The sequence below is a fragment of the Drosophila sechellia genome, chromosome 3L, assembly GCF_004382195.2.
Source record: "Drosophila sechellia strain sech25 chromosome 3L, ASM438219v1, whole genome shotgun sequence".
In the NCBI taxonomy this organism is placed as follows: domain Eukaryota; kingdom Metazoa; phylum Arthropoda; class Insecta; order Diptera; family Drosophilidae; genus Drosophila; species Drosophila sechellia.
The window spans coordinates 1,893,378-1,909,333 of NC_045951.1; the positions used below are offsets into that span (position 1 = coordinate 1,893,378).

At 44.2% G+C, this 15,956-nt stretch overlaps 3 protein-coding genes across 8 annotated transcripts; 1 reads left to right on the forward strand and 2 right to left on the reverse strand.

Annotated features, from left to right (window-relative positions):
- Positions 1 to 114: 114 nt before the first annotated feature.
- LOC6610420 (carbohydrate sulfotransferase 11) lies at positions 115 to 6,570 on the reverse strand. Of its 5 annotated transcripts, none has more exons than XM_002034966.2 (9): positions 6,517 to 6,570; positions 4,756 to 5,101; positions 1,999 to 2,199; positions 1,546 to 1,693; positions 1,415 to 1,481; positions 1,171 to 1,315; positions 945 to 1,100; positions 505 to 842; positions 115 to 348 (listed from the first exon to the last, which is right to left on the reverse strand). In XM_002034966.2, exons 2-9 carry the CDS (start codon positions 4,897 to 4,899, stop codon positions 255 to 257), a joined length of 1,293 nt encoding a protein of 430 aa, XP_002035002.1. In that variant the 5' UTR covers positions 4,900 to 5,101; positions 6,517 to 6,570; the 3' UTR covers positions 115 to 254. The 5 variants fall into 5 exon arrangements, with proteins under 5 accessions (XP_002035002.1, XP_032574013.1, XP_032574014.1 ...); XM_032718122.1 differs by having other exon boundaries at positions 4,756 to 5,182; positions 6,517 to 6,531; XM_032718123.1 differs by lacking the exon at positions 6,517 to 6,570 and adding an exon at positions 6,049 to 6,478.
- Positions 6,571 to 7,428: 858 nt separating this feature from the next.
- On the reverse strand, positions 7,429 to 8,437 carry LOC6610421 (adenine phosphoribosyltransferase). Of its 2 annotated transcripts, none has more exons than XM_002034967.2 (3): positions 8,234 to 8,437; positions 7,865 to 8,102; positions 7,429 to 7,790 (listed from the first exon to the last, which is right to left on the reverse strand). In XM_002034967.2, exons 1-3 carry the CDS (start codon positions 8,326 to 8,328, stop codon positions 7,575 to 7,577), a joined length of 549 nt encoding a protein of 182 aa, XP_002035003.1. In that variant the 5' UTR covers positions 8,329 to 8,437; the 3' UTR covers positions 7,429 to 7,574. The 2 variants fall into 2 exon arrangements, with proteins under 2 accessions (XP_002035003.1, XP_032574017.1); XM_032718126.1 differs by having other exon boundaries at positions 8,180 to 8,256.
- An 805-nt stretch (positions 8,438 to 9,242) lies between these two features.
- Positions 9,243 to 15,025, forward strand: LOC6610422 (LHFPL tetraspan subfamily member 3 protein). The gene is made up of 6 exons (XM_002034968.2): positions 9,243 to 9,427; positions 13,337 to 13,511; positions 13,581 to 13,714; positions 13,884 to 14,010; positions 14,175 to 14,417; positions 14,478 to 15,025. The coding sequence occupies exons 2-6, from the start codon at positions 13,370 to 13,372 to the stop codon at positions 14,627 to 14,629; spliced, it is 798 nt and encodes a 265-aa protein (XP_002035004.1). The 5' UTR covers positions 9,243 to 9,427; positions 13,337 to 13,369; the 3' UTR covers positions 14,630 to 15,025.
- Positions 15,026 to 15,956: the final 931 nt, after the last annotated feature.

The following is a 15,956-nucleotide window of genomic DNA, read 5'->3' on the forward strand; positions in this document are numbered from 1 at the left end:
CCAGCAGGGACTCGAACCATATTTAAACATTTTCCGCGCTAAAAATTGGTGCACTGAAAAAATGTTTTTACTGAATTTAATTAAAATCCATTAAATGAAAGACTTTGGCACGGCTTCGTTTAAATATAGCTAACTTTATTATTGTTTTCTTCAGTATTATCAACATTTGCAATTACGTACTGTGACGGCTAATATGTGAGTTCGTTGAACTTGATTCATTGGTTTTTAGCAAAGTCTAAGAATTCAGAGCTAGTTTAATTCTTTGTGCCCGCCGGACTTTCGGCCTCATCCGGCCGGGCAACCTGCAGATACTCCTGGATATCGTAGTCGAACAGCTCGAAGTCGTATCTGTGGGGAGCAATTTAACTTGTAAGGATGCTACCACAATCTAAACATCATTAAGAAAGGTGTCCAAAAGTATGCATGTGTTTTGCATGGGTGGGAAGGATTTATCTTTGCATACTTCTGGACGCCATTCTTAATTGGCTTAAATGGATGACCCACTTGTAATACTCGTAGAGCTCCAGCATTTCCTGGCGCGTCAGCTGCGCGTAGAACTGCTGCTGGAGCTCGTGCGTCTTGCGGCCCTTGCCCATGTTGCGCCACACGGGCGCTATCACCCGCTTGAGGCCAGTCTTTTCGATTAGATATAATTGATCCTCCGCCAGCGACTCGAACTTCAGTATCATGTCGAACCGGATGAGGCAGGGTGTGCAGAACGAGGTGGCCGCCACGAAGTGCATGTCGATGAAGCTGCCGCGCTTCACCTGGTCGAGCAGCCAGTGCACGAATTCCGGAAACGACGGAAACTTAGTGTTGGCCGCACGGGCAGCCAAAGAGGGCTATGAAGAAATACAATGTATTAGATGTATTCGGTGCGTATACTTGATATTGCTGTGCAACCATATCGAGTATACGCAGTGGACTTCAGTCGAAAGGTTTACCTTCTTGCGGTAGTTGCGCACAATGCTGCGTCCCAACTTATCGTGGAAGGAGTAGGGCAGGGCGAACACCATCTTGTCCCGATAGGCACTCAACAGCCGCTCGAAGGGATCGCGTGCGATGATAAAGGTCACCGAGTAGTTCTGCGCCTCACGCAGCTGTCGCCCGAAATAGAAAGAGTTTAATTTAGGATTGAGGAGAGGGAGTAAGCACTCCTTTGAGACGCACCTCGTCGAGGGTCACCCTGGGATAGCGCTCCCTGGCCAGATTGAGGAGGATCTTCTTGGTTTTGCGCAGATAGCTGGGCGAGTAGCCAGCCAGGACGTTGAAGTTGAACATCCAGGACGAGGAGGCAGCCTTAAAGACATTGCACCTGCACAGCAAAATAAATAGTAAGTTAAGACCCTATTTGCCAAATCCAAATGACACACTAAAATGGAATCGTTGAACAGTGAACAAAGAACACACCCACCAGATAATGTGATACTTTTTGTTGACCAAAAATTCCCACGTGTTCGGCGTGTGCCACGCGTCGTGACCTGTAAGTAAAATACAAGCGATCAGACCCCAATCCAGTTGGCGAATCCAAAGCGAAGGACCCACCCAGGACATCCAGGCCGTAGGCGGAGCACTTGTCCTTCAGCCGCTCCCTGCGCTGGTCCATCCGCTGCTCCACCTGGAGCATTTCCTGCGGCGTGAGTGTCTGCACGGCATACTCGGGGATGAGGGGCAGGAGTGTCTGGTTGCTGTCCTGTTTGGAGGGCAAATATGCGAAAGGTGAGCCACAGTGAGTCCAGGACATGGGTTTCTCGACCGGAATGGGGCTAGAGAATGGGGGTGGGGTGCCCAAATGCCTGCCAATGCGACTCGCTAATGCGCAATCAATTTGGCTATCTGAATTTTATTTAGCCGCTCTGTTTACATCTTTAATTATACGAGCCTGTGACTTGAAGTGTTTGTTGTGTGCGGTGGATGTGGTGGGTGTGTGTGACAGTTTTGCTGCGTGTGTGTGTGTGTGCTTATGGTGTATGGTGTTTGTGCGGGTTACATATTTACTTTATCAACATAGCGCCACTTGTTCTTGGTCTTGCCCGTTGCCACGACGGTCAGGTCCTTGTTCTTGTTCTTGTTCAGCAGCAACATCGGATACCGGACCACCGGATACGGAAACTGGCCATGTTGCTGCGGCTGCTGCTGCTCCTGCTGCTGCTGTTGCTGCTGCGGCTGCTGCGGCGATTGCTGCTGCACATTAAAGGCCTAGAAAATCAGTTGCAGTTGCGTTTGTGGATGAGGATTTTGGCTGGTCTGGGTGGTTCGCTATTTGGGTTAAAAGGCAGGCGGGGTTGGCGTGGCGTGGCGTATACGCAATGTACAAGCATTTCGGTCAAGGTCCAAGGTCGCCGCCCCCACGAGCATTACACATTCCTCATTTTACATTTCACATGCCGAGTGAATCTCAATCTCAATCCCAATTAAAAGCCCCAGACGCCAGTGTCAACTGTCATCTGGAAAATGGCCACATGAATCAAGTGGCTGCGGCTACTCTGCGGATAAGTTGGCGTCATCGTGGCAGGCACTTTGCATTTGACTCGCGTATCCACTTGGCCACACCGTCCCATGTGACACACTATACATGTGTCCACTGCGAGCATACCCTTGGCGGGGCGGGGACTTCCACTTAGGGATTGGGCGGAAAAACTCACTGGTACATAAATGCCGGGCTCGGATAAGATTGATTAATGGTCGTGTAGCTGGGCACTGGCGCTGAATAATGAATGCGATACTTCTGCAAATGTTTGGGCTCTTTTGATGACTTGTCTAAACATTTGGATGCTTTCACCCTAATTGATGGCGCCAATCGATTAATATATGTGCTTATTTTAAGAATTTTCAAATTGAAAAAGGAATGATTGAGAAGGAACTACTCTAGTGGCTTGTATTATTAATTTAGAACAATAGCAAGGGTAATTAATTTTCTATTAGTGCAATGAAATCCGACTTAAGTGGCGCTAGGTATGCAACTGAGAAATTGGGAATGTTTGGATTGCGGGTTCTATTAGGGTGGACCTATTGCAGTCAGAAGAGTGGATATGCATTTGAGTTTGGAATTCGCTGTGCTTAATTATGCGTGTGTGACGTAAGAAAATACAACATTTTAGCTGGAAAAAGGCACGTCATATGCGTGTCTTAATGTGCTTTTGTTTTCTGGGTCCGAATAAGCATGTGTCATTTGGCTAATGCTATGCAAATTAGCAGTGGGCAAGCGCATATTGATTGAGGTACCAGCCAGTCTCAGCCGCCCGTGAATCGATTTCCTGCCGCCCCCCGATGATGACTTTTTCATGATGCCACACGCAATTAAGTGTAATTTGTGCGAAACTTTTCCTTTTTTCGCAAGCCATTTGCCCAAGGCCGATGGACGATGGGCGCCCAATAGTCTCTGGTGACCACGCAACAAAACTTGCAAAGTTTTCCACACTCGCAAAACTCAAAGCAGAACTGTTGCCAAAGATTAAATGCAAATATTGATATTATTTGCACTTACAGTCGTCGGATTTAAGTAAAACTCTCTGAATCTGTCTTCTAACTTTTTAGAAATGTGCTGAAAACTATGCTACGCATTTGGCATTTATCCGTTGCACTACGGATTTTAAAGAAAACGTTGCATACTTTTAAACACTTTCGAATTTGCTTCCCTTATAGTAATATATAATAACATATTAGGATATTTATTAATAAATGACTTTTAAGATCAATTAATTTTGTTTAGTTTGTATAATTTCTCTCTGTGTAAGCGGCTTAGGCCACGCCAAAGGGTTGTGCGGGCCAAAAGGGGCGTGTCCAGAGGGCGGTCGGCCAGCTTATGTGATTATAAGCCAAGAACGCTTTCCGTGCGTCCACGTCCGCGTTCGAGAGTGTGTGTGTGTGTGTGTGAGGCAGTGTGTGAGTGTGGAATATTCCGTCTTTGTATGGCATTTGCTCAATTTCAAGCACAAATGGGCGATAAAGCCAGCCAAAGCCCGCCGCTAATTTCAAATTAATTTGCACCCAATCAAGCGCACACATAATGCCCCGAGCCAGCCAGTTCAAATGGTGCAGTCCAGTTCTGGATACCTCTGCGAGAATTCCCAATACAAGGGAATATGCTAAAATCACTAAGCAACTTGGATAAATAAATAGCGGCTGGATGGTATGGGATGCCCGCGATCGCGGCTATTTATCGTGTATTTATGGCGATCGCTGCTAATTTGCGTGTAACATTTTGTACGCGGCTGTTGCCAAATGCCCTTCACAGCGGATTGTTTATTGAATTAGATGATTGCCCCGATTGCCAGCTGATTAGTTTGTTGTTTCGGTGCGCATTAAATGGCAATTAATATTAGTTGTTTTTTTCTGCTCGTTTCTGGTTTTTTCAGCCAACTCCTCCGATGGCCCGTAACTGAGTAACCGAGTCAGGCAATCGATGGCCTGCTCTGTGTTTGTTGTCAGGCGATGAGAGGGGGCGGGCGGGGCGGCAACTACAAGCGAGTGTGTCTACAGGCAGGTGCACTGAGAGAAAACAGTGGTGATTTGCTTTTTAAAAAGCTGTTTGAAAAGCTAACAGCACACGTAGTAAACCAATTCAAAGGAGTCTCTATTTCAATTGTAAATCAATTGCATAGCTTGACTGGAGTTTCTCTCAGTGCACTGGCATAAGCGCTTGGTTCAGCAGATGTTTGCCGGGCACTCAAGGGGCTACGAATGGCAGGTGGGTTTGGTGACTACTTCCCTGCGCCCACTGCCACTCCCAGGTGGCACTTCGCCTGCACTCACCTCGAATCCTCGGATCTTCTGCAGCTGCTCGTTCCACACCAGGTAGGCCAGGGAGAGGGGCAGGAGCAGCAGGGACACGGCCGTGAAGATGAGCAAATAGCGCCGGATGGCGCGACAGTTTGCCAGGCTCTTGCTCAATTTCATTTAAACTCGGATATAGCTGCATAGGAACTGGTGCGGACTCTCCCCTGCGGCTCCCCTTGGCTGCCGGCTTCCTGGTGGATTGGATTCCTGGCGCTTCTGGTCTCTGGGTTCTGGGTTCGATTCGGTTCGGTTCGGAGCGTTTCCGGATTGGCTATTGATAGTCGTGGGACATTTCCTGCTGCTACGCGGCCGCAAACTTTGCCTGCAGTTGGCGACAGATTTTGTAAGTTCTCATCGCTGTCGACGGCGTGCTGGCTAATTTTAGTTTGCTGTGCTAAATGTTCTTAGTCGAAGAAAAAAAAACAACGGCGGGGCAGAGCAAGCAAACATGAAATGAAAAACAAGAGCGGAAACCAAACCAAAAATATATTCAGTGAGCTGGGCGGATGACACTTTTGCTTTATGGCCGAGTGGCTTTCGACCGGAATTGTGTCACTGCAGGCGGGCCAATATTTCGGGCCAACAATTGATTCGCTAACGCTTTTGTTCACTTATGCTTTATGCTTTCCGATTGTGGGGGTGTGCTTTTGGAGCTTCTACATTTTTGGTTGAAGTTGGGGGTGGGGAAGTTGCTTATTGATTTTCTGCTCACTTCAAAACTCCACTGCAGCTGGAGTTTGGAGTTCGTGGGAAAAACACCCCTACATAAATTACTCGACTCTTCCTGTTGTCTTGTGAACTTTGCTCAACTTCTGCTGTCTTGTTTCCATTGTTATCATTCATTTTCAGTTTTACCTTTTAAGCCATGCTTAGCAGTGTGATTTTTAGTATTTACAAAGTCTTTATTCTTAATATTCCATTTTAAGTTAAAGCAAGCTGTTCACATTCCTTTTGTTATTTGTGTTTGTTATTGATTTTCTGCTCACTTCAAACTCCATTCTGCAGGCCTCGCAAAGCAAATAAAAAGAGCACCCCGATTTTTGTATGTTTATGTTTATTTTCATTTTCCAGCTTTTACTTTGGTCTGGCTTTTTCGTTTATTTGGTTTTCACGCCATTTCTGCTGACCTTAAACTTCTTATAAATAGTCACATTCTACGGATTCAAATTTTTGTTTGCAGCGTTCTTTAAGCAAAACTTATATTTTCACTAAATTAAAAAAAATCACTTCCAGCTTGTTTGTGCATTCATGCTTTGTGCCTCTGCTCACCATTCATGTTCAGAGCTTAACTTTTGTATTCAGTTTCATGATTCAGTGGGGGTTTTATTGCACTTTGGGTCATCGAGTTAATTGTTTGGCACCGTGCACGTAATTGTTTCTTAATAATTTTATACACTCAAGCACACAGCAAACTTGGCAAACAAATGCTAAATGCGGGGCGTAAGAGGCGTATACGTAACGTGCTGTCAATTGCCGTGCTTTCTGTGCCTGTGCCCTCTCTCTGCCCTTCCGCTCTCTCCACTCTCCCTTCCGCTCTCTTTGCACAACAATAAACAACAACAAACATTCGGAATGCGGGATGAGAGCAACTTTTTAGTTATTGTTAGTCAATTGTTTGCCAATTGAGGAAAAGCGCGCAATCAATATCAATTCGCCAGGCGTGCTTGAATAATTTTCTTTTTATTTATTTTTTTTTCTGTGAATAGGGGGGTGTGTGGATAAACAACAAACACCAACCGTTAGCGTCATCACCGCACAACGCACATTTCACGAGTGAAATCAAAATCAAATGCGAAATGAGCACAGGCTGAAGGCAGCGACGTCGGCAGCGCAGTGGCTGCGCGGTTCCGCTTTTTGCCAGTCTCCATTCTCTCTTCCTTCTGGCTCTCCGCTCCTTGATTCCTTGATTCTTCCTTGCGCGCTCTGTTTGTTGCTATTTTTCGCTGTCTTTTCGGGGGGTTGTTGGGTTGGTGTGATTTGTTTATCGGCGGGCGGAGCGGGGCGGAAGTTCCTCGAATTCTGGGTTAACGCAGCACAACAATTTTTGTTTATCGCTGAGAAAAGGCGCCGGTAACAGTAAACGTGAGAGCGACGAAAGCAGAGAATGTGCCAAGAGAGAGAGGTGAGTGTGCAGTTAGTGCGCAGAGAGAGATAATCGTTTTTTAGAAAATATATATTTGAAATCATTTTTAATCAGTTAAAAATGTTTACCCATTTTAAAACATCCGTAAATCTTTGTTAAATTTGTATCCGTTTATATTGTTCCTTCTTTTAACATAACATATTTCAAAGCATACTTTTTGGATTGCTAATAATTAAAGAAAATTTATTGTAAGTGAATAACTGGAAAACTGCAATAAATAATTTTTTTCAGTTGCACTTTTTTAAGTAATATTTTCTGTAATATAGACATATCTAAAAAGCATATGACAACACCAAAATTTAAAATAGATTATTTAATTTATGTTTGGAAAACTATCCAAAAATAGTTTTCGATATATATGTATAATTTCGCTTTTGTCGCTGTTTTACATACTTTTTGCTTATACATATGTTTCACCATAAAAGTTATCCCATGTAGTATTATTCAAAATAAAATTATTACTTCGAAAATGAGCGCTAGCTATATTCCATTGAGACATTATACGATTCTGTTATCAGTGACAAATATATTTCGTTATAAAAATACGCATCTGTCTCGTAAAAATCTGACATTTCAAAGTTTTCATAAAAATTCGCTAGTTGAATAGGTAAATGCAAGTGTTTGGAAGGCTTCGTCACAATTCGATTAACTCTCAGTACTTGATGAGGGAATGCACTTTTCCATCCAGCCTTTTGCGACCCTCCAGTCCAACTAGTTCCATGACCACCAGGCTCTCCACGACAACGCCACCCACCTTGCGGATGAGTTCGGTGGCGGCCACCAGGGAACCACCTGTGGCTAGCAAATCATCTACGACAACGACTTTCTGGCCCGGCTTAATGGCGGATTTTTGCAGCTCGAAGGTATCCTAGTACATTTAATTTGAAAGCATAAACATCTTTGTGCTTGGAAATAGTAAACAATATATTTGGGAGTACTCACACTACCGTACTCCAGCTTGTATTCCACGGAAACAACTTCTCCCGCCAGCTTGCCCTTCTTGCGAATCGGAGCACATCCCAGGCCCAGCTCGGTGGCTATGAGGAGATTAAAGAGAAAGCCCCGCGAGTCCAGTCCCACGATGATCTCCGCCTCGGGCGCACTTTCCCGGATGTGATCCACTAGCAAATCCCGCAAGTACACGCAGGCCTTCGGATCGGTGAGGGCTCCGAATATGTCGCTGGTGTATTACATGAAAACAGAGGGTTCTACACATTAACAACCTGATAAGGTTTCATTTTGTTTGCTCATAATCACCATCGCAGCACCATTAGTGCCCCAATCTGATAACCTCATGCGTAGATAACTCACCGGAACAGAATGCCCTCCTTTGGGAAGTTCGGATACTCGCCAATCTTGCTCTTTACGTAGTCTAGCTTGTCTTCCGCGCTGATTGAGGGGCTCATTTTTCTACTTTTATGATAATTAATTTATTAACTTAGTTATAAGGGACTTTTTACATGGGTTTTCTGACTTCAGCGCTACGTGAGTGCGTGCCCAACTGCGGATTGCCCCACGGAACAGCTGATAAGTCAGCTGATATCGGGGGAGGTGGTTGCTATAGATGGGAGATATGCCACACGATGAACGGTCGTGTTGAGTTCGCTGCGCGGTCGATTTGAAATTGAGGTGAATAAGGAGCTGTGGGGACTTTCATATGCTTTGAAAATATAAATTCGGGAAAAATAAATATAAAGCCAGTTCGTCGGTATTTGCTATTGAAAACAATTAATATAATTAATGGTTTCGTTTTGATTTTATTAACTATACTAACTAACTATAACTAACTAAGTTAGTACTAACTAACTAAACTAACTAACACTCTTCCTCCTATGATAAGTTCGTATATTCTCTGTGTATTCCCACATTTATCTCAGAGTTCTAATCTTTCATGCTGACTAGCTATTTCGAAACCAAACATTTGGTTTGACATTTGCTTGCACAAAGAAAGCAGTTCAAGGAATTCGGCAAACATCCTGCAGGTAGACATGTGGGACTAAGAAACCTCCCCCGACTCTTCGCTGGGTCTTTCTCCAGATCTCGAGGCTATCTGAGAGATAAGTGGAGAAATCTCAGCAATTCTTCGAGGGAAAGACACTGAATGCAGAACTGTTTATCGAGCTAAATGATTGAAAAGAAATGCCAACAATTTTCGCTGCACTTATCAAAGGTGGGCCAAGATCTGGAACTCTCACCTGGACTCTACCTCTCTCTCTCTCTCTCTTGTTCCCTCTTTCTCTTGGTGGGCCACTCACACAGGTACGCAAGTGAATGTGAGTATCTGTGTTTCTGTATCTTGGACTCCCAATGGCAAGAAAGATTCAGTTGGTTTCTCAGCGCCGAACGCGACGGTTCAGTTTTATTGGTTTCTTCGGAGAAGCGGAATTCGAATTCTTTGCCCGCGATTTTTAATAATTAATGCAAGCTCGCGAACAATAGTAGTAAATTAAAATAACAACAATAGTCCGGAGGAACAGCTAAAACCGAAACCTGTTCTCGATCAACGTAAGCAGCGAAATAACGCATGGAAAAGCAAGAGTTTGCAAATCCTCAGTTCAAATTCGATCTTAACGGCAGAAGTAAATGTCAGCCGACAAAACTGCGCCCCGTTTTTGCCATTTTAAAAGTCGGAAAACGACTCTAAAGCCAGCCATAAACAACAACCATACTGCAGTTACTCCAATAACAACTGAAACAACAAAGTTCAAAGAACATAAAAACGTGAAAACCTACAAATAAAATATATATATGTACCTATGCAACATTAGACACAACAGCCACAATATAGCAAAGTGCAAAAATACATACACAATCACATACTTGTACGGTTGCACTTGGAGAAATAATTGGGAAAACAGCTTGAGAAACTTTTCACAAAAGATATTGTAGTCTTAGGATTGGTTTAAAATAGTTGATACTTAAATTAATTTATTAACTGAAAATTGTTAGGATCATTTTTGAAATATTTTAGAAACTTAACGCAATTTCTTCTCAGTGTGCCAGTCACACACACATGCACAAGTTGGCAATGTGAAGACGTGCGTACTGAAACTGCAACTGCAACAACAACTGCTGCAACTGCAACTGCAACAACAACTGCGCGCCCGAGTAACGTGAAAAACCAGAAAGAGGCACAGTTTTTTGTTTTTCTGCTGGGTTTTGTTTTTATTTTTCTTTTTTTTGAGGCAAACGAGCATCTCGACTGACACGAAACTTCAGCGGCTGCGCAGAGGCGGCCTTCGTGGTGAAGGGCACGGAAATAGGGCGCTCGGAAAGCAGCAGGAAAAAGGGAAATTTATGGCCGAACTTTGGAAGATGGATTGTAATATGTCCGAAAGTTATGTTATTGAAGGATGCTTAACATATTTCACTGCAGAGATGCAATAGAGCTGATTCTGAGATAGCTTTCGATTTTGAATATCCCTGACATTAAATAGAACCTCTAGCCGCTCCTGACTTTTTCGTAGGCAAAGTGAAGAATCGAGTGAAGAATCTCGTTGTGAGCCGCGATTATGCATACACCCCCATTGTAGTTGTTTGGGCCCGTTGATCGTGGTTGGCAGCTTGGTATGCGCGAATGTTTGCTAACATCCAAATCGTGATCTAATAAAAAACGTAGGGACACAGCGACACATACCAGCGGCCCACGAGCGAGTGGATGAGTGAGCGGACCAGCTCTGGATGGGATCGGGTCGGCTTGAAGACCCTTCAAAGGGGCCGTGTGGCATCCACCACCAACTTACCAACTTTCGCAAAAAGTAAGCGCTGAAAAAAGCGGGCTTCTCCCAAAATGGATGGCAGCTGGAACGGCTGTCAATACATTGAGTAACTGACCGCAAAAAAAGTAAAGTTTTGCCGGTTCTCCGGGTCTTCAATCCCGTTCCGTTCTGCGGGTCTCCCTGATGGGAGGAGAAAAGAAATCGTTTGTTTGGAACACAATATATGCAGAAACGATCATCACACCTGGAAGAAACAAACACATTGTATAAAGGGGGGAATTCGAACCCAACAAAAAAGGGCAAAAGCGAAAAGTTGGAATAAAAACATGGAACAAGAGCCACTTTAAACGCCATTTCCGCATAATTCTGAAATGTAGGAACCAGTTTCGAATGGTGGTGGCTGAAATTTAGCAACTTTTTTGAGAAACCACGAACGTGTTAATCAAGCCAGTGGCACCAACGTCTTTAGGTTCCACTTTGTTGGCCAAAACAAACCATAACAAGCTGGTTACATGTACAAGTAGCTCCGCTGATCGCCAAGCGGAACAATGAGAGATTTTCCCCCGCTTAGCCGGTGAAAAGCTGAAAATGTGAAAATTAATTACCAGTGTGTGGCCAATTGGTCGGTGTTTTGGCTGTTTGATGGCTCCTCGGCGTCTTTCGGGGCGAGGGAATCCCCATTTCAAAGTCAGAAGCCGCTCCAGACACGGTTTACTCACCCCGCGGTCGTCTGGCTGTGCCTAATGTGAAATTTTTTGTTTATAAAGTAGAAAGTCATCCGCGGCTCAGGGAGTTGGAGCTGGAGATGGATATGGAATGACCAGTGCGGATCGAAGAAAGCGCCTCTCAGTTTGGAGTGCAGTTTTCGCAACTGCAACTGCCACTGCAACTGCATTCTTCTTGTCTCCTCAATTTGGCCGGTGGCCACGTTTAAGGTATAACCATTACCCAACTGACCTTATTTCGTCGCTCATACGAGTGAGTATGTGCAGTCCCAGCTGAAAAGTGGCCGTAATTGCTGAGATTGCAACTCACCCATAGCTTGTTTTCGAGTATTTATTGCAGTGCACAGGAAACGAAACTGTGATACGGGTCTTGTTTCTTTACTGGCAAGCAGAATTTCAAAGCAGCTGAAACATCAGCTTAAAAACTGATTGATGGCTTCTACATACGATCAAAGATGCATTATATGACTATTAGTAGATCTTTCATATCGTTTTCTTAGTGTATTTTAGTTTTGGAATATTTCTCACATACTTTTTGCTTTGCAAGTGAAACTCGTTCGAAGTCGAAATGTTGGAACCGCCGGCCGGTGAGCGGATGTAAACCAAGTCGAGCCAGAGTACGCTGATTTTGCTGCGTCATACGAACTGGAGAGCCTTACATCCGTCCAGTGGTCACTTTCTTTTTGGTCACGTTCGAATCCGAAAAACCATCGATGCAGTTGAGTTTAGCACGCCCAACAAACACTGAAAACCAACTGCAAACAACGAATTACCCCATTGAAAAATACAAACTGGAGATAAAGGAAGTTATTAGACGTCTGCGGTTTGTCTGTCTGGTCGAGTGCAATTTTCCCGAGACTCGCTTTTCAGGCTCCGAGTGCATGACTCACGGCCAAGATTTTCCATCGATTCGATTGGTATGGGCCAGGTTATCACGTGCCGACAGGAAAGTTTTCATCGTGTTACTGGGTTGGGCTCGTAGTATGTTTGTTCTGCTCGGGGCGACTCTCTCTTTTGTTGTTAGCATTGTTGTGTTAATCGATTCCACTTTTGCCTTGGACTCGAACTTCAACTTCCAACTCCCATAATTGAGTCTTATTCGCTTTGTTTGCCGTGGCTTTAATTCACCATAATGAGCCAATCTTGACCAAGTTCCTTTTGTTGTACTTCTCACGGGCAGAGACTTACCTTTGTGTTACAGTTTCCTCAGTTTCGAAACCAAAATAAATATGATGAATTAAGCGAGCGCACAAGGCTGGGAAAACTAGTTGGAATGGCCAGAAAAGCCAGATGAAAAGCTAATGAAATTGCATTTTAGGGGCATATTTTTCGAGTCTTTCAATAAGATCTGATGGAATCGCAAACGAGTTTATTGATCGCCAGCCATTTTGGGCCATGAATCATGGCTAAAATTAGGCAGTCAAGACACACATATTTTGCATAATGGCTCTCTCCCTTTGACATAGAATTAGTGGCAGATATGAGGCAATAGTGGAAAGAGTCGTTAGCTTTTGGCCAAATAATTGCTGATTTATATAAGCAAAAGCAAAAATTTGGCCCCCGGCCACTTCTCTCTCCCCGGTTTCGCGATTATCATTCGCATTCGAATGTGTTTTGATTGAAGTGAAGGGGAAAACCTCATAAAAAACATGTTTAATGATTTGAAAATGCTTGCGAGTGGACCCGACACATGCAGATGGATGGAAAGTTATCATTTGCCAAATACTCAGCCACCTCTTGCATCAGAGTTCCCCGACTCAAAAGCATTACTCTACCGCCACGAGGTCATCAAACCGAAAGCTGGCCAATTTAATAGGCTTAAGTAAAGAGCGCCCCAAAACCGATTTATGACCAGCAGAAACGCAATTGTTCGGTCTGCCCTGGTTGCTTTGCTTCCATCTTTCAATTATTACCCAGCAAGTTGGTCGCCAAACACTTATCCACGCTCGATTCACTCCATCCATTCACAGGCAGGCAAAGCAGCATTCCCCACTCTCTAAAAAATGGGAACGAAGATCGAGTACGTGGACACCACGCACCTGTACGCCTCCAAGTACATCCGCAACTCCAAGGCGATCGGCGTGCTGTGGGCCATCTTCACCATCTGCTATGCCATCATCGGCATCGTGGCATTCGTGACACCAGGTGGGCGCACTCAGTCTCATTTATTGGCAATAGTTCCGTGACTGATCCGCTTTACGCCTTCCATTCCAGAGTGGATCGGCGATCCGGACAACGATGGAGCTGGTCGCCTGGGCCTCTGGCAGCAGTGCCAGCGGGACGAGATCTTCGACAACTGCCGTCGACGCTGGGAAAGCATCTTCGAAGTGCCCACATTCTCGTTTCAGGTAAGTAAGTCGAGGAATTGTGGACTAGAAATGATATAAATGTATATGTAGGTGTTTTTTACTTATTCATACATATATCTCATTAAGTTCTTAAAGGCCTTGCCAAAATACGATTACTCGCCAGATACCTGTACTTGACCAATTTCTATTTTTACTTACCAATCTTCAGTTGGCCACATTCTTCATGCTGGGCGCCATAGCTCTGGCCTTGCTGACCATATTCTTCTTGGTTTGTTTGCTGTTTATGAAGTCGACGCGTGTTTTCCACCTTTGCGGTTGGTTGCAAATCATATCAGGTATGTGCGTTGACCTATCTCCCACTCTATCTCCTCGGGTTAACTAGTTAACCATATCGAAAACATCACGTTCTTGTGTATACACAGTGTTTTTGATGTTTTTCCCCTATTGATAGTTGTACGTGTTGTTATCTCTGTTACACATGGCTATTTATTGATTCCAGCTATTTGCATGATTGTGGCCTGCGCAGCGTTTCCCTTTGGCTGGAATTCGGACGATTTCCGTAAGATCTGCGGCCCGGAAGCGAATCGCTTTGAGCTCGGCTTGTGCGGCATACGCTGGGCTTATCCACTGGCCATAATCGGTTGCATAGATGGCGTGGTCTTGGCCACTCTGGCGTTTATCTTGGCCACGCGGCACGTGCGCCTGCAGCCAGACCCGATATACCAGAACTCGCTATACAAAGGTGGGTTATGCGATACTTCTTTTCCGATGACAAAATCTACTTATGGCTTATTTTTCGCAGGTGAAATCAACAATGCTTACCTCACGGATGCCATCAGCTTGGCGGGATCGAGGAAATCCAATCCACGCATAACCGGCTTAAATTTGCAGCCCATTTTGCTGGTGGCTCCGCCAAACGAGGATAGCATATCGCAGTTTTCTCGTTATCACTGAGGCAACCATTCAAACAGCCAGAACACCAACCAATTAAGCTTAGCACGTGCAAGAACCAGGGGTGAAACTCAGCTTAAAGTTTTCCATAAATCGTTTGAGCTATATTTTTAACCGATTTTCGCCGCAACCATAAGTCGAAACTATGAAAATGTGTGTGGTGTGTGTATTTGTGTGTGAAGTCAAAGAGTGAATGATTTGTATATGCCGCTTAGCCCGACTGAATGCCAACTTGTAGTTGTAAGCTTGGATTTTAAACTATAATTTAACATTTCGTGTGAATAGCTTGTGCCTAAATATATGCTTCGAATAAGTTAAAAGTTAAACAGAGTTCCCGAAGCTCTGCCTGTAAATTATATACCCATAAACAATAAACATGTACAAATATTAAACATAAAATCAATGTTTATTTCGACCACAAATAGCCGCCTCAATTATGCCATCATCATCATCATCAAGGTCAGCAACTTCTGGACTAGGCAAAATCAAATTATGGCCACCCCACGCATAAAAGCCCATAACGAACAACTTAGCGCCCAATTTGTTTGTCCTTAGTCTGGATTCGGATGCGGATTCGGATCCCGCCCCACTCCCCCTTTCAATAACCATTTGGCACATACTTTTCCAATAAAGTATTTCCAAAAGATTCGGGAGCTTACTCCCCCCTCCACAGTGGGAGGCAATTGAAATATCCCGGGCAGGAGATCCGTGCCGAGTGCAAGTGGCTCCGGCTCTTCCCCGGCACGTTTTAATATTCTTGTATAATTCATAAGCAATTCCATCACGGGCCTAAGTGGCCAACCAGCTGACGCCGAGCAAATCGCTCCAGATTCGACAGGGAATCCACCCCGAGATGGGATTTCACTTGACTTCTTTGGGATACTCTCAGTGGGAGTTGTATGCTTTATAAAGGGACTAAGTTACACATAAAATTATAATTGTTTCTTATTTTAAGTATCAGATAGAATGCAAAGTAGTTATAATTAGTTAAATTTCATCCATTAAATACTTAAACGAATTTTTTAAAAATCTACCCATTGAAAGGTGGCTTATGTTTCATAGCCTGCCTTTGGGCTTTCATCCAGAGCATCTAAAACTTCGGCTTGAGAGTCGGCATTCAACTTTGATTGTTTTTATTTACTTGAGCCATTTCTTTTGCCGCCTGCAACATATGGCCAGCGTTTTTCCAATTGTACTCACGCATTTTCCCGGGCCAACCCCCAAGGAAATGCCAGCCAACTACCCAATATGGCAATGAAGATCTCGGGTATTTCTGGGTGGATTTTGATGTGCCAATTGTTTTTATTCGATTTTATGGTGCGCCATAAAC

Excerpts from the sequence above, each read along its gene's own strand:
- LOC6610420 (XM_002034966.2), bottom strand. The coding sequence starts at position 4,899 with ATGAAATTGAGCAAGAGCCTGGCAAACTGTCGCGCCATCCGGCGCTAT. Across the intron at positions 2,200-4,755 it reads AGAAGATCCGAGGATTCGAG|GCCTTTAATGTGCAGCAGCA; the intron begins GTGAGTGCAGGC and ends CTGATTTTCTAG. Across the intron at positions 1,694-1,998 it reads AGTGGCGCTATGTTGATAAA|GACAGCAACCAGACACTCCT; the intron begins GTAAATATGTAA and ends CCCTCCAAACAG.
- LOC6610422 (XM_002034968.2), top strand. The coding sequence starts at position 13,370 with ATGGGAACGAAGATCGAGTACGTGGACACCACGCACCTGTACGCCTCC. Across the intron at positions 14,011-14,174 it reads TTGGTTGCAAATCATATCAG|CTATTTGCATGATTGTGGCC; the intron begins GTATGTGCGTTG and ends TATTGATTCCAG. Across the intron at positions 14,418-14,477 it reads CCAGAACTCGCTATACAAAG|GTGAAATCAACAATGCTTAC; the intron begins GTGGGTTATGCG and ends TATTTTTCGCAG.
- LOC6610421 (XM_002034967.2), bottom strand. The coding sequence starts at position 8,328 with ATGAGCCCCTCAATCAGCGCGGAAGACAAGCTAGACTACGTAAAGAGC. Across the intron at positions 8,103-8,233 it reads AAGGAGGGCATTCTGTTCCG|CGACATATTCGGAGCCCTCA; the intron begins GTGAGTTATCTA and ends GTAATACACCAG. Across the intron at positions 7,791-7,864 it reads ACAAGCTGGAGTACGGTAGT|GATACCTTCGAGCTGCAAAA; the intron begins GTGAGTACTCCC and ends TAAATGTACTAG.